Raw genomic sequence first — 14428 nt, 5'->3', positions numbered from 1 at the left:
TGGGCTCGGCCGGCCTTGGTTCCCCCAGAACCCTCCTTTGTTGCTCCCCGAGGCCGGCGGCAGCGCATGGGCGCAACGGAAGGACTCGAACCCAGTTCCGGCCGCCTCCTCCCACGCCCCGCCTCCTGTGCATCTGCCCGAGCGGAGGCGGGCGCTCAGGCCTACGGTGCCGCCCCGTACCAGGGTACGCGCAACCCCCGGCCAACCATTACCGTGCCCTGCCAGGGCAGTTTCGTCCCAGCTGGGAAAGGTGCCTGCCAGCTGCCGCCGCTTCTAAGCCGCGCTGCCTGAGGCGAGGCTGGCCTCAGCCCCGGGGTCTCCGCTGATGCAATAGCCGCCCGGTGGAATGTCGCTAACACCGGGCGAGGATTTACCCCCACAGACGTGTAGGTCCCCTCGGCAGCCCCGAGCCCTCCCCGCCGCTGCAGTCGCGACCGGCTGGCACCCCGTGGGAGAGGCAGCAGAAGCAGCTCCACGGCGCCGGGAAACTGGGAGGAAAACTGGTGGCAGGAGGGCTGCTCTCCCCTACTAAGCATAATAAAAATATTGTTGTCCTAAAAACAATTTAAAAAGCAGCCAAGAGCGAGGAAGGGCTTCGAATAAATACTTTAAATGCCTGGCACTGCTTTTGTGAGCCACTCTTAAGCGCACTCCAGAAGGTCCCGTTGCACGCTTCGCATTACAGACCCCCTACGGGGACCGTCGAGCCTGGACGCCGGGCACTGCAGCCAAACTGCCCGTGACCGAGGTGTCCTCACAGCACCGGAACACGAAAAACACTTTATCTTTGCTATGCCAGCCGCCAAACCAAAGCACGAACTCTCCCAAGTGCTCAGAGCTGTGCCCAACCTTTCTGCAGATGAGCAGCATTTGTACTTTTTATATATTATTTGTATAAATCCCGGGCGGTTCCGCAGCAGCCCCGTTACTCTGGCAACACACTCCCGCAGGAACTTCCCCCGGGAGAGGCTGGTTGGGCGCTGCCGCGGGGGAGCGGCCCGGGGGCGCGGACAGAGGTGCCGCAGTACCGCGGGCGGCCTCCGGGTAGCGCCCGGTCTCACCGCGGGGAGACCCGGTCGCGGTCCCGGTCCCAGCCCGTCGGTGCCCGCCCATGGTCCCCGCCGCCCCGAGCATGCTGCGGCTGACCTGCATGCTGCTGCGGCTAACCTGCGTGCTACTACTGCTGCTCCGCCGCGCCGAGCTGGCGGCAGGTAAGAGGCTTCAGTCTGCGCTGTCATCGCCGCCGGGGAGCGGCTCCCGGGGAGCGGGCGAGGACGGCATACCTGAGGCGTGAGCAGCTTTACTTGAGGGGTGTTGGTTCGCTCGCCGGGCGTGCTAGCCATGACAGGAGATGGAGGGAGCTCCAGGCACCCTCTCGTTCCCCCAGACTTTATTCTCAGGCGCTGCGACCTTGGTGCGTGCAGTGAGGCGGGGGCGTCCCGGGGAGCCAGGCTTCTGCGCCGCACTTCCCAAACCAAAAGCTGCGCTTCTGCTTCCTCTGCTGACCCAGAGCCATAGATCACCGGACACACGGACAGCCTCTGTCCGTCGGTGTGGTAGCCTCACAGTGCTGCATTCTGCAAAGAGAGGTCGGAAAGGCAGAAGAAATGCCTGTTTTGGATAAAATGTCTTGCTCCGCCAGTGACTCACTGAGTGACCTTGGGTTAACTACGGCTGCAGCTCTTGGGCTTCAGTGTGGCCCCGGTTTGTAAAACACCGTGATAACTTCCAAGGAGAAGTGCTAGATAAGCGTGAGGTAGCTGCTTTTCCTCCCCAGATTCTGCTGAAACAGATTCAGGGTAGCCTGAATCTTCTAGAGACCTGAAACTTCTCTGTGCCAGGTTTCACTGAGTCACAAGCGTTTCTCTGATGAGGTAAAAAATCTGAACTCAAGTCCATTCCTTGTGCTGTAAAACAGGAATTCTTGTTCAGACAGTAGTGTTACAGTTCTTTCTCACAGTCCTTGTGCATCCAAATTTGTTCAGCAGCTGCAATCTGTGAAATAAAATACAGGCATTAAGTAGATGCTTTGGGTTCTCCTGCCCCATTCTAAGTTGAAGGGTGCAGGAAAAGGCAGCATGAGGGTTAGGTGACCCCAGTGCACCATCCAGATTACAGGTCATGGATGAGTGAGAAATGCAATTTTCGAAGCAAAACGTCTCAGCTCCCTGTTGGCAATCTGGTTGCTCCTGAAAGGGAGAAGAAAAGTCATCAGTATGAGAACCCCCACAGCTCTGCTTCTCTGCCTAGCATCACCCCACTGCTCACCAGTGAGAGGACAGTCAAACAGATTGCTGATGCAGGGAGGGAACATGCTCCATGTGGGAGGCAAACAACCCAATCCTGCTTCCAGCTCTATCCCAGGTCACAGCTTTCAGTGTTTGTTACCTTTTCTTTTGTTTGGGGGCTTGGGGGTTGATTTTTTTAATTTGTTTTTAACATATGCAGGCCATTTATCTTGGTACACTGATATTTTATGGGAAAAAAATGCATATATCCATAAAACCCCATCTCACTCATGCTCTGCCTGTTGCAGTAGTTGCAAGAGCTGAACAAGCTTGTGTAAACATTGCAGAGGAGATAACTATGAGCAATCCACAGCAGAAGAGGTGGTTCACTGTTTACAACTCCTGTGCTTCTCATGCCTTGCTGTTTCACAGAATCACAGAATGGTTTGAGGTGGAAGGGTCCTTTGAAGGTCATCTAGTCCGACTCCCTTGCTGTGAGCAGGGACATCTTTTAAGTAGATCGGATTGCTCAGAGTCCCATCCAACCTAACCTTGAATGTTTCCAGTGATGGAGCATCTACCACCTCTCTGGGCAGCCTCTCTGTTTCACCACTCTCACTGTGAAAAAAATTACCTCCCTCAACCTGATGGCCATGCTTCTTTTGATGCAGCTCAGGATAGGTTTGGGTTTCTGGGCTGCAAGCACACATTGCCAGCTCATCTCCGTCTTTATATCCACCAGTATCTTCAAGCCCTCCACAGGGCTGCTCTCATTCCCTTCACCCCTCAGCCTGTGTTGGTACCAGGGGTTGCTCTGACCCAGGTGTAGGACCTTGCACTGGGTCTTGTTAAACTTTATGAGCTTTACATGTGTCCACTTCTTGAGCTTGTCCAGGTCTCTCTGCATGGCAACTAACTTCCCACTAGGGCATGGTACAAGTTTAATTTACATTGTGATTTTTGGTTGTTTCCTGAAAAAAGGAAATCAGTGGTGGATCACAGAGAGTACTTATGGTACTAGGAACAGATGGTACTGATGGGTTTTTATTCAGTTAGGAAGAAGGTGGGAAAGACTTGTGGGTCAACAGAGCTGACAAAACTATCTATTGGATGAAATCTTACATAAATTTGAAAGTTCTTCAGTTCATTTTCTTAGGACAGAGGTTAGAGCTGAGTCTTAGTGACCATGTTAGATCATTAGTGACACTGAACCTACAGCCAGTATCCAGCTCTGCCTATAAAACCTCTTCAAAGTTTCTGTGATGTTCTAGTCTGAAGCTCCTTTCTGGGAACATTTCTGGGACTCAGTGTAACATGTTTAATTCTATTTGTTAGAACTCATATACACATGCTACAGCTTCTGTTCCAGGTCTTTACAAAAAAAAAGTGATAAAGTCTTTGCTAGTACGAGTGTCATTGTGAGTCACCTACATACAGCTGACTAGGTAAAAGGTGTGAATACACAGACAAAATAAAAATGCGGTATAACAACGTTTGTGCTTTGCTTGCCTTCTGATTTTCACAGCGGACTATGATCTGGAAATAACCAACAATAGCCCCATCACATCAGGAGCTCAAGCTACCATTCACGCCAGTCTAAGTATGAAGAATGACAGCGACACATCAAATTTGTTTCACTTCAACTGGATTTATGCTCCTCTGATTCTGATAGAGAAATCTGAGCAGCGTTTAAACTCTGTAATTAATGTGACCAGTGAATTTCCTGGGATTTATCCTGTATCTGTCTGGGTCACTCATAGAAACTGTTGGTTATGTCGGCCGGTTGCTAGAAATGTCACCATGCTTCAGATTACAGGTAAAATGGCTTCACAACTTCTACAACTTCAGGAATTCAGTACATATGAGGATGCTTACTGCTTTGCTAGTTTCAGGAAAATAAAAGCCAGGTGTGAATATGGCTTCTGCTAACAGTTTGATTTATGTAGCCCTTTGATTAAAAGTGGGTTTGGATGGCATTTGTACTACCCAGGCCATGCTGTAGCTACCTACATCCAGGCAGTAACTGTGATTCTGCTGATCTTTTCCTGCCTCTGTCACTTAGGGAAACTTAGCTGGTATGCTTCAGGAGCTGCGGTTCACACATCAGCGTTGTTCAGTGATGTCCAGACTCCTAAAACCTGAACTGCTTCCCAGCATTTCTAGTCTTAAAGTTAGGATGACCAGCAGCTGGGACAATCTACTGGCTTTCCCATTGGTGCAGTGTGGTTAACCTAATTTCTGACTGACGTGGAATATTACTTGACAGCTTCCTACAGTTTCTTTGGTCAGGAACTAGTAACCATGTCCCTTTACTCCCACATCCCAGTGCTCTACTACCTGTACACTCCAAAACAGACCTAGGTACCAGCCAAAGATAAAGACGTGCACAAATGCAAAGGAGGTAACCATAGGGCATACATAGATAGGTAGTTGTCAGTAACTCATATAAACTACAATGTAATTTAGTTTTGCATTACAAGCTCCATTTTAAAGCAGAAATCATGATTCTTATTTGTGCAGTTAACCCAGTTTAATGAATCCTAAATCTGTTAGTGGTAATTAATATCCTATTAGTTTTATAGCAAACTGGTAAGTATGTCATCATAATACCTCTTTCTTCATAGGTTAGAGAGATTTTTTTCAAGAGCAGCTGTTGCCAGACCTGAAGAAGAAACTGGAGCATAGGATCTCTTGCAGACATCAAAATCAAAATGTCACCATTTCTGTATTCACAATCTGTAGCACATCTGTTATTCACAGTAGGCAAATTGTCATTTCTGTGGAAGTAGCTAAAAATAAACCCCAAAAATCAGCAACATAAAAAAAATGCACAAACCAAACAAAAAACACAACCCAAATCATGAAGGGTATGTAGACTATTTGGAATCTGAATTTTTTGCTCTAGATACCTGGTGTCAATCCCACTTCTTTCCAAATCAATAGTAAAAATTGGTACGTTCGGGATTATTTCTCTTAGCTTTATTAGAAGCTTTATCATGACCCATTCTATAACCCTAAATAAGCAATTTAATCTCCCTGCCTTGCTAACACATGTAACAACACTGAGTAGTGGCTATAAAACACACCCTGGCACACAGATTTAAGCAGTGCATTTTAAGTAATATTTTAATACTCAGATGGAGTATGCTTTAAAAGTGATATATGCTGTCATCCTTTTCCTATCTTCTTATTCTGCAGAATTTATCACAGGGAATCTTACCGTTGCCCAGATAGAAGACAGCAGAATTATCACGCATGGTTCTAGTTCCAGCACGGGCTCTGTGACTCGGGTGTCCTTCTCTCTTCATGATCCAAGTAATTACTTCAAGTCAGCATCATTTGTCTACAACTGGGACTTTGGAGATGGGTAGGTGTGGTTGCTTTGTTTGCTTTAATGAGAATTCAAGATGGTTTGGACTGAGAGGCTCATCTAGAGAGAAGTCCTGATTACATCTGTAGAACAAAGTGCACATCTTCATGAGTTGGTACATCCATAGCATCTCAGCCAGGTGAATTATGAAAACTTGGGCACAGGACTCACTGCATACTCACAAAAATATTTTGTTCAAATATGCTTAGGTGTGTTACTGTGCGTGCAATGAGCTGAACTGAATTAAAATAGAAAGGAGAATAGAAGCAGTACGTTGTTGTGTGATTGAGCAGTAAGTAGCTACAGCTTCTGTTCCAGGTCTATGAGTAGCTGGTCACCATGACCAGCAGCTCATAAATACACCACAGCCTGCTGAGGAGCTTTTGAACATGGATAGGTCTCTCAAATAATATGGAGGTGTACATCAGCATACACCTAAAGCTTGCCTAATAACAAAACAGAGGGGGATGGGGGAAAACCTAACATAGCTCAGAAACGTCAGAAGTAAAACCATGGGAACGTGGATAAAGCCACTCTGCAGCAGAGAGCAAAACAGACATTCAGTTATTTTCCTTTTCTGAGGATGAATATATGTCAAATAAGTGTACACAAAGAGAAATGTAAGCTTTAGTGTTTGAACACTAATTATTTAATTAGTTTTTCTCCCATTTTTGTGCTTCAGTTTGCTTATATTCTGCCTGCTATAAAGGCGGTTTCCATTATTTACTGACTAGTCTTACTCCATTTTGTGAATTCTTTTACCATTACCTTTGGTTTCTTTGATTGAAAGCCCATAAATAGACACTGGGTCTTAACACTGATTTTTATTCTATTGATAATACCAAAAACATTAATCCTCACTGATACAGACAAAGTAAGATCAGAATCACAGCTGACCATAGCATTGTCTATAAAGAAATTATATTAGAGCTTATCCCTTTTTAAAATAGAAATATGCAAGCACTTGATAAAAGGCAGTTTTGATTCTAAATCTTTGTGTTGCACACAGAGTTTATCAGATTACCAAGGAACCCTTTGTCTACTATAACTACTCTACCCTGGAGAATGGCACAGTGCATCTGAAAGTCATAGCTGAATGGGAGCAAGTTGGGAGCATTGTACACGAAAGAGAAACGGTGCAGAAAACTGGTGATTTTACCACTGCTCTGGAGCTGTTAGGTAATTATAAAACAATCTGCATACTGAAAACAAAACTGGCTATATGCATACAGATACAGTCTACCTTTGGTGTGACAATACAACTTCAGCATTGTTTTACATGCAAGGGCTGGTCAACATTATTCAGTGAAGCGTTTCCATTGCAAAATTACTCTGTGCTGTGCTGGTGAAGCAAAGAATGGAGGGAAATATGTAAGGTCTTCAGTTTCTTTTCCATTTACCAAAGTCTTACTGTCTTTTGTAAAAGTCTCATATACACATGAAACTTACAATTCAATGTTTGCTGTGACTTAGGGAGGATTTGTTTAATTTATGCTAGCAAGCCCTAAAAATGAATTAGTTACAATAAGCATTTCGAAAGTCTGTTTGAATCAATCAACATCAGGAGTTAATAAACACAAGTAAAATTGTAAAGGATTAATAAAGTAGTTGATTATATATTAGGAAGAAATCACAAAAAAAAAATCCAGAAAACTTAGAACTCTACTGGAAGGTTTTCTTTTTGGGTTCAAGACAGCTGTTATTATTTGTGTGCCTGATGGAGCTAAAATCTGTGAAGTCTATGAAAACAAATCTGTACTGGAAAAACAGTGAGTTCCAAGATTACATGTGGAGTGTGAGACACTTTTTTTTCTTCCTCTCAGATGCTGTTAAAAGTATTGATGTAGTGGGCTCCAGAGAGACTCACGTAATGGAAAATTTGAGTTTATCTCTTCATATCAATGGCACGTAAGTGGCAAACAGAACTTCTTTCTCCAAAGGCATTGTCTTTTTAAGTGTTTTTCCTCACTCTTTCCTTAAAAGAGTCAATTTCACCCCACAGAACGGTTTCTTAAAACAACAAAAAAAAAACATTTCCTTTGAACAAAATACTGTTGAATATTGCCTTTTCCTGAGTTGAAATACCATGCACTCTAAGAATCTGAAAGAGAAATACAGAAAAGTAGAATCTTCCTGTATAAAACAAATGTTATCTTTCTATCTTTGTAAAAAGAATATTATAAGAGAACTAACCAAAGAAAGATAGCGGGGGGAAGTATGTTTTAAACTTCCCTTTGAATTTTTTGCCTTGATCAGTTTCCCCACCATTAAATTAAACTGTACTCAGAGTCTTGTTGCATAGCAGTGATCCTTGATTGGCACATGAGAGTAATGCATTTGATGAATCATTTTGGCAAAGTTAAGATTACCTCAAATAAGACAGAGAGGCTCCATGCAGTGAAGATTATCACAGAGTCATAGAATGATAGGACTTGGAAGGGACCTAGGGTGATGATCTAGTACAACTCCCCTGCTAGAGCAGGGTCACTTAGAGTAAGTCACACAGGAACACATCCAGGTGAGTGTTGAATGCCTCCAGAGGCAAAGACTCCACAGCCTCCATGGGCAGCCTGTTTCAGTGCTCTGCCACACTCAAAGTGAAGAACTTTTTCCTTATGGGCACATAGGAGAGTCATGAGCACCTTAGTCCTAGCACAAGCTCTCAAAAGCTGTAGTATTTAGATGCATCAGAGCATTTTTGCATGGCAGAGGCATTCTAAATACCATTGAAAATCTCAGAAAGCTCCATCAACATAAAAATCCCATAACCATAGAAGTTATTTATTCCCCAGAAGTGGAACAATTTCATGGTTTGTTACTAGGGGCTGTTAAGGCTAATGCTGGATTTAAAAAATAATTTTAAAAAACAGGTCTGTTGGCAAGGCTGTGGGATGGAGGGAGCAGCACTCAGTGCAGAATCATTTTTCAAAGTCATAAATAGTCCTCATAGACAGCTTGCATTCTGAAAGTGAATGGCACATTAGCAGGAGTGGCAACTGGAGATGATGTACAATATGAACAGCCAAAAAACCATTACAAGCAAACCTGACATCCCTAAAAGCAGGCTTGGTGTCAGGATGGACAATATTTGCCAGACCTAATCTCCTGGCCACAGGACTGATGCAATAGGAGCTTATGATAAAGAAGCAATGACAAAGGCTTGAGAGGTGGATTATCAAAAACAAAGCTAGAAAAATTAGGTAAGCATACAAACATGCTGCTGTCTTTAGCAGAGAATGCCCTAAAGAGATAAGGAACAAAATGCCAATAAGATGGGGTGAAGAAAAGCTCTGTTGTCAGAATCAATGTAAATAAAAGGCATCAACTAGATGTGGTGAGAAGTGGATTGCACCTAGATTGCCTGATAGCAAATGAAAACCTTTTTATTCTTGTAAGGGAGTATTGTGATCCTTGCAATTTAATTACCTTTTCCAGCTATTAGTGTGTTGTACAGAGCTCATCTTACATTCTTTTCCCTTTTGGTTGTGGGGTTTATTTTAATCAGAAAAGTCTTTGTGTATGCTTCAGTAGCACAGTGAGAAGAACAACCAACCTATATTCTATTGGAAGTGAAAGTTAAAAAAATATATTCCTTTTACCTTTATTGGTGAAGGACTTCAGGGTTTTCTATACACAATGACCTGCCAATGACCCACACAGGTATTTAGCTCTCAGCTGAAAGGCTTGCTTTTACAGAAGCATCACAAAGAACTTCTTCATCTAGCATGCTTTATAGCAAATACTAGTGCAGTTAACTCCTCTATTTTTATTTAAATTAACTTTATTCTTTTCAGAATTATTATGCTATCATACCCATGTGATTCCTCAGCTCTTTGCTAAATGTCTTGCAACGTTTTCACCTAATTTTTGATTTTGCCTTTTTTTTTTTTTTTTTTTTTTTGTCCCTGCAGCCCACCACTGGCCTTATGCTGGCTCATAAAGTCTGAGTGCATTCCACTTGAAGGTGAGAAATGCCATCTGGTGGTGATTAACGGCTCCTGCTACAATCTCAGCCATACCTTCAGTGATGCTGGACAGTACTGCCTCAGCGTCCGAGTGGAGAAGGGTGTGATGATGTTGCAGACCTACCATGAAATAAAAGTGCGGCCAACAGGTGAGGAGCAACATGAAGATTCCCACCTGTCAGGGAACTGACATTCTCAAACACATCAGGGGCAGTGATGGATGTACCAGGGTGCAGATGAGGTTTCTGGAAAATGGTGTAAATTCCTAAAAGCATAGGAAAGAGGAAGAGAAAGGAGAACCTATAATGTGCCTGCTGTAATTGCTCTGATCTTCTTGAATCCTGATGAACCCTTAAGTCTCAAGAGCATCTTGAAGCTAATGAGTTTCCTGGGAAGGCTGAATTACTTAAATTACATATTTTTCAGTTTAAATCCTTTGGCTCTTGTAGTTAGAGAGGATAGCTAGGAAAACATATATGTCTGTAATACTCCCTTAATTAAGCAGTCTCGGTTCTTCTTTTTGATTAGATAAGATTTTTTTAAGGGTAGATCTGTCTAGGCCTCCATTTCATTACTGGTTTCTGCCTCCAGTCATCAATCCCTGCTGGCTCTCTCAGGCATGCTCACATATGCCAGAATCATCTGAGATAGGTGGCCAAGTGAAGAGGAGTTGACCAGAGGACAGGCAGGCTGTCATACAGAGTGGTTACACCATTTCACAGTGGGCCAGCATTTGTATACAGACAGGGCAGCTCACTCCAGAAGGCACTGGTGTTCATTCAGTGCTAAGTGTGCAAATACTCTTTGCTGGAGGCTTCTAGCTGCTCTAAAGTTGAGGTTCCTTCCTGTCTTCTTGGAGGACCACAGAGGTACAAACACCCTGGGGAGTTAGGGCTAACATAGGTAACGAGGTAGAGGTTTTTAGGCTGGTCAAGGGAAAAGAGGGTTATAAAAGGGAAAGACCTCACAATCCTGCATCCCCACTTCTGAGACTTCAGAAAGACTTGAAGTAATCTGGGCTGAAAAATGTACTGAAACTTCTCTTAAAACATCATTTCCTTTTTACTGTTATCTCTTCTCAGTGTATTGTATCACTCCAGGAATATGGCCTTGTGCTCTTTTCTAGGAATCCACCCAACTTTCTTTGTCTTGCTCTGTATCACTCTGGTTTCAGGGATGCTAGGACTGGTGCTGTACGCAACCTTTCGAAGTAACACACAACAAAAAGATCTTGTGGAGGTATTCAGTTACTCTTACTTTGACCTGTAATAGCAATTAGATACTTTTCAGCCATGTCCTTTCTTTAATTCCCAGACAAACAGAAGGGGAGGGTGCTTTTCCCTGGTATGTCTGATTTGTTCCATGGAAAAATCTGAACTCTGTAGCCAAGTACTGTAAGCAACAGGCATACTTCTGCCTTGTTGCAGAGAACTATAACTCCAGTTGCCAGGGCTATGGTGGGCAGTTTGTTAATATCCCCAAGCAGGTGCTTGCATCAAGGTATCATCTCTTCATATTTCAGACTGTTTACATGAAAGAAAGCAGGGGCATAGATAGTGAGAGAGGTTACAGGGTAGTAACAAAAGGTGGGCATGTTACCTAAAGCTGCACTGACCCTTGTATGTGACCTTTATCTCTCCAGCTCCCATCCATCTCTAGTGTAGCTTTCACCTGCTACTCTGACTTACTATATTTGTGATAAGCATGACCTCTGAAATCAAAGCAGCTTTTGGGGCCCTTTGGAAAATACCTAATACATTTTACATCATGCTACAATATGAATAATATAGCTCTAGAGAGACTGCCTATGAACCATGTATGCAGCAAGTATAAATCAAAAGTCTGTTTCAAGTTGGTAACTGACTGACACTGGTCGAGGACCAAGTGCTATTCCTGGCCCAAAATATCTTGGCTGGACTCACTTGAGCTAGTAGGATCCCAAATTAAAAATTATCTCTCTGATGTTTCTTTTGCAGGTAGCTGACTTTGACTTTTCTCCACTGTCTGACAAAGAACTGTCTTCTCATTTGGGGCCAGGCTGTGGCGAGATATGTTGCAGATCGTGTTTTCTTCACTCATCTCAAGAAGCTGCCAGGGAGAGTCATGAACTTCTATATTCTTTTTACAAGCCACTCAAAACATACACAGTGTGAAGAGCACAACTGCACTTTGGTTTCACTAACTGCCAAGTTTAACTTTCTCACTTATGATGAGGTAAAAGCCCAGTGCTGCATGAACAGTTTGGGGTTGCAATGCAATGAGGTTAACCACTTTAAAAGTCTAGCACTTGAGCATTCTCTGAACTGAAAAATAGCAACAGTAAAACACAGTAAAAGTAACTTTGTATTTTTAAATTTATATGGGTGGATCCACTTACAGCTGTAAATGCAGCATTTTATTTTTATGAAAGCCTGTTTTATGTGCAGGTTTGCTAAACTCACTACCTCCTGTAATTTCTCTATTCCTTCTGCTGTCTGTTTCAAAGAAGAAAATGCTTAAGACAAATGTACCTCCTTTTCCTATGTTCCAACAATATTACTGGAAATGGAAGTCACCCAAAATGCTGTTGAATGTGTGTTTATTCTAAAAAAAGGAACTGACTTCAAGAATCAAGAAGGTTGGAAGACACCTCAAGGATCATCGAGTCCAACCTGTCACCCTACACCTCATGACTATCTAAACCATGGCACCAAGTGCCACGTCCAATCCCCTCTTGAACACCTCCAGGGATGGTGACTCCACCACCTCCCTGGGCAGCACATTCCAATGGCCAACCACTCTCTCTGTGAAGAACTTTCTCCTCACCTCCAGCCTAAACCTCCCCTGGCACAGCTTGAGACTGTGTCCTCTTGTTCTGGTGCTGGTTGCCTGGGAGAAGAGACCAACCCCCACCTGGCTACAACCTCCCTTCAGGTAGTTGTAGACAGCAATGAGGTCTCCCCTGAGCCTTCTCTTCTCCAGGCTAAACAGTCCCAGCTCCCTCAGCCTCTCCTCATAGGGCTTGTGCTCAAGGCCTCTCCCCAGCCTCGCTGCCCTTCTCTGGACATGCTCCAGCAATTCAACATCTTTCCTAAACTGAGGGGCCCAGAACTGGACACAGTACTCAAGGTGTGGCCTAACCAGTGCTGTGTACAGGGGTACAATGACCTCCCTGCTCCTGCTGGCCAAACTATGCCTGATGCAGGCCAGGATGCCATTGGCTCTCTTGGCCACCTGGGCACACTGCTGGCTCATGTTCAGGCTGCTGTCAACCAGTACCCCCAGGTCCCTTTCCACCTGGCTGCTCTCCAGCCACTCTGACCCCAGCCTGTAGCTCTGCATGGGGTTGTTGTGGCCGAAGTGCAGCACCCGGCACTTGGACTTGTTGAATGCCATCCTGTTGGACTCTGCCCATCTGTCCAGCCTGTCAAGGTCCCTCTGCAGAGCCCTTTTACCTTCTAACAGATCAACATCTGCTCCCAGCTTGGTGTCATCTGCAAATTTACTGATGATGGACTCAAACCCCTCATCCAGATCATCAATAAAGATATTGAACAGGATGGGGCCCAGCACTGATCCCTGGGGGACACCACTAGTGACAGGCTGCCAGCTGGATGTGGCACCATTCACCACCACTCTCTGGGCTCGGCCCTCCAGCCAGTTCCTAACCCAGCGCAGAGTGCTGCTGTCCAAGCCACAGGCTGCCAGTTTGGCCAAGAGTTTGCTGTGGGGGACAGTGTCAAAGGCCTTGCTGAAGTCCAGGTAGACTACATCCACAGCCTTTCCCACGTCCACCAGGCTGGTCACCTGATCATAGAAGGAGATCAGGTTGGTGAGGCAGGACCTGCCCTTCCTAAATCCATGTTGGCTGGGCCTGATTCCTTGGCTATCCTTCAGGTACGCAGTGATTGCCCCCAAGACAATCTGCTCCATGATTTTCCCTGGCACTGAGGTCAGGCTGACAGGCCTGTAGTTCCCAGGTTCTTCTGTTCGTCCCTTCTTGTGGATGGGTGTCACATTGGCCAGTTTCCAGTCTTCTGGGACCTCTCCAGTGAGCCAGGACTGGTGGAAAATGATGGAGAGAGGCTTGGCCAGCTCATCTGCCAGCTCTTTCAGCACCCTAGGATGAATCCCATCAGGTCCCATGGACTTGTGAATATCCAAGTGACTCAACAAGTCTCGAACTAATTCCACATGGATTTCAGGAGTACAACACTGCTCCTTGACCCCATCAACCAGCTCAGGAGGCCAGTTATCCTGAAGTCCTCCTGCCTTACTGTTGAAAATGGAGGCAAAGAAGGTATTTAGAATCTCAGCCTTCTCCTCATCCTTAGTCACAATGTTACCCTCTACGTCCAATAAAGAGTGGAGGCTCCTCTTGCCCCTCTTTTTAGCATTAATATATTTATAAAAATGCTTTTTGTTGTCTTTCACAGAAGCGGCCAGTTTAATTTCTAACTGTGCTTTTGCCTCTCTAATTTTTCTTCTACATGATCTAACAACATCCTTAAACATATCACTAGTTGCCTCCCCCCCTTTCCAAAGGCGATAAACCCTCTTTTTTTCCCTTAAATCCTTCAGGAGCTCCTTGCTCATCCAGGCCGGTCGTCTTCCCTGCCAGCTCATCTTACGGCATGTGGGAACTGCCAGTTCCTGTGCCTTTAAGAGCTCCTGTTTGAAGTAGGTCCAACCATCCTGGACCCCTTTCTTCTTAAGGGCTGTTACCCAGGGAACTTTCTGAATAAGTTGCCTGAACAACCTGAAGTTTGCCCTCCGAAAGTCCAAAGTGAGGGTTCTGTTACTGCTCCTCCCTATTTCCCTGCATATTGAAAACTCCACTATCTCATGGTCGCTGCACCCTAGATAGCCTCCGACCATCACATCTC

General features: G+C 44.8%; 1 protein-coding gene across 1 annotated transcript; it reads left to right on the top strand.

Annotated features, from left to right (window-relative positions):
• Positions 1 to 1132: 1132 nt before the first annotated feature.
• TMEM130 (transmembrane protein 130) lies at positions 1133 to 11716 on the top strand. Its single transcript, XM_054391330.1, has 8 exons — positions 1133 to 1211; positions 3754 to 4044; positions 5427 to 5595; positions 6608 to 6777; positions 7422 to 7506; positions 9510 to 9712; positions 10690 to 10802; positions 11540 to 11716. Exons 1-8 carry the CDS (start codon positions 1133 to 1135, stop codon positions 11714 to 11716), a joined length of 1287 nt encoding a protein of 428 aa, XP_054247305.1.
• Positions 11717 to 14428: the final 2712 nt, after the last annotated feature.

The sequence above is a fragment of the Indicator indicator genome, chromosome 22 (assembly GCF_027791375.1).
Source record: "Indicator indicator isolate 239-I01 chromosome 22, UM_Iind_1.1, whole genome shotgun sequence".
Classification (NCBI taxonomy): Eukaryota; Metazoa; Chordata; class Aves; order Piciformes; family Indicatoridae; genus Indicator; species Indicator indicator.
This window is presented reverse-complemented; position numbering and strand designations above follow the sequence as displayed.

Coding starts and splice junctions, on each gene's coding strand:
- TMEM130 (XM_054391330.1), top strand. CDS start 1,133: ATGCTGCGGCTGACCTGCATGCTGCTGCGGCTAACCTGCGTGCTACTA. Junction 5,596..6,607: donor AACTGGGACTTTGGAGATGG/GTAGGTGTGGTT, acceptor TGTTGCACACAG/AGTTTATCAGATTACCAAGG. Junction 6,778..7,421: donor CACTGCTCTGGAGCTGTTAG/GTAATTATAAAA, acceptor TCTTCCTCTCAG/ATGCTGTTAAAAGTATTGAT.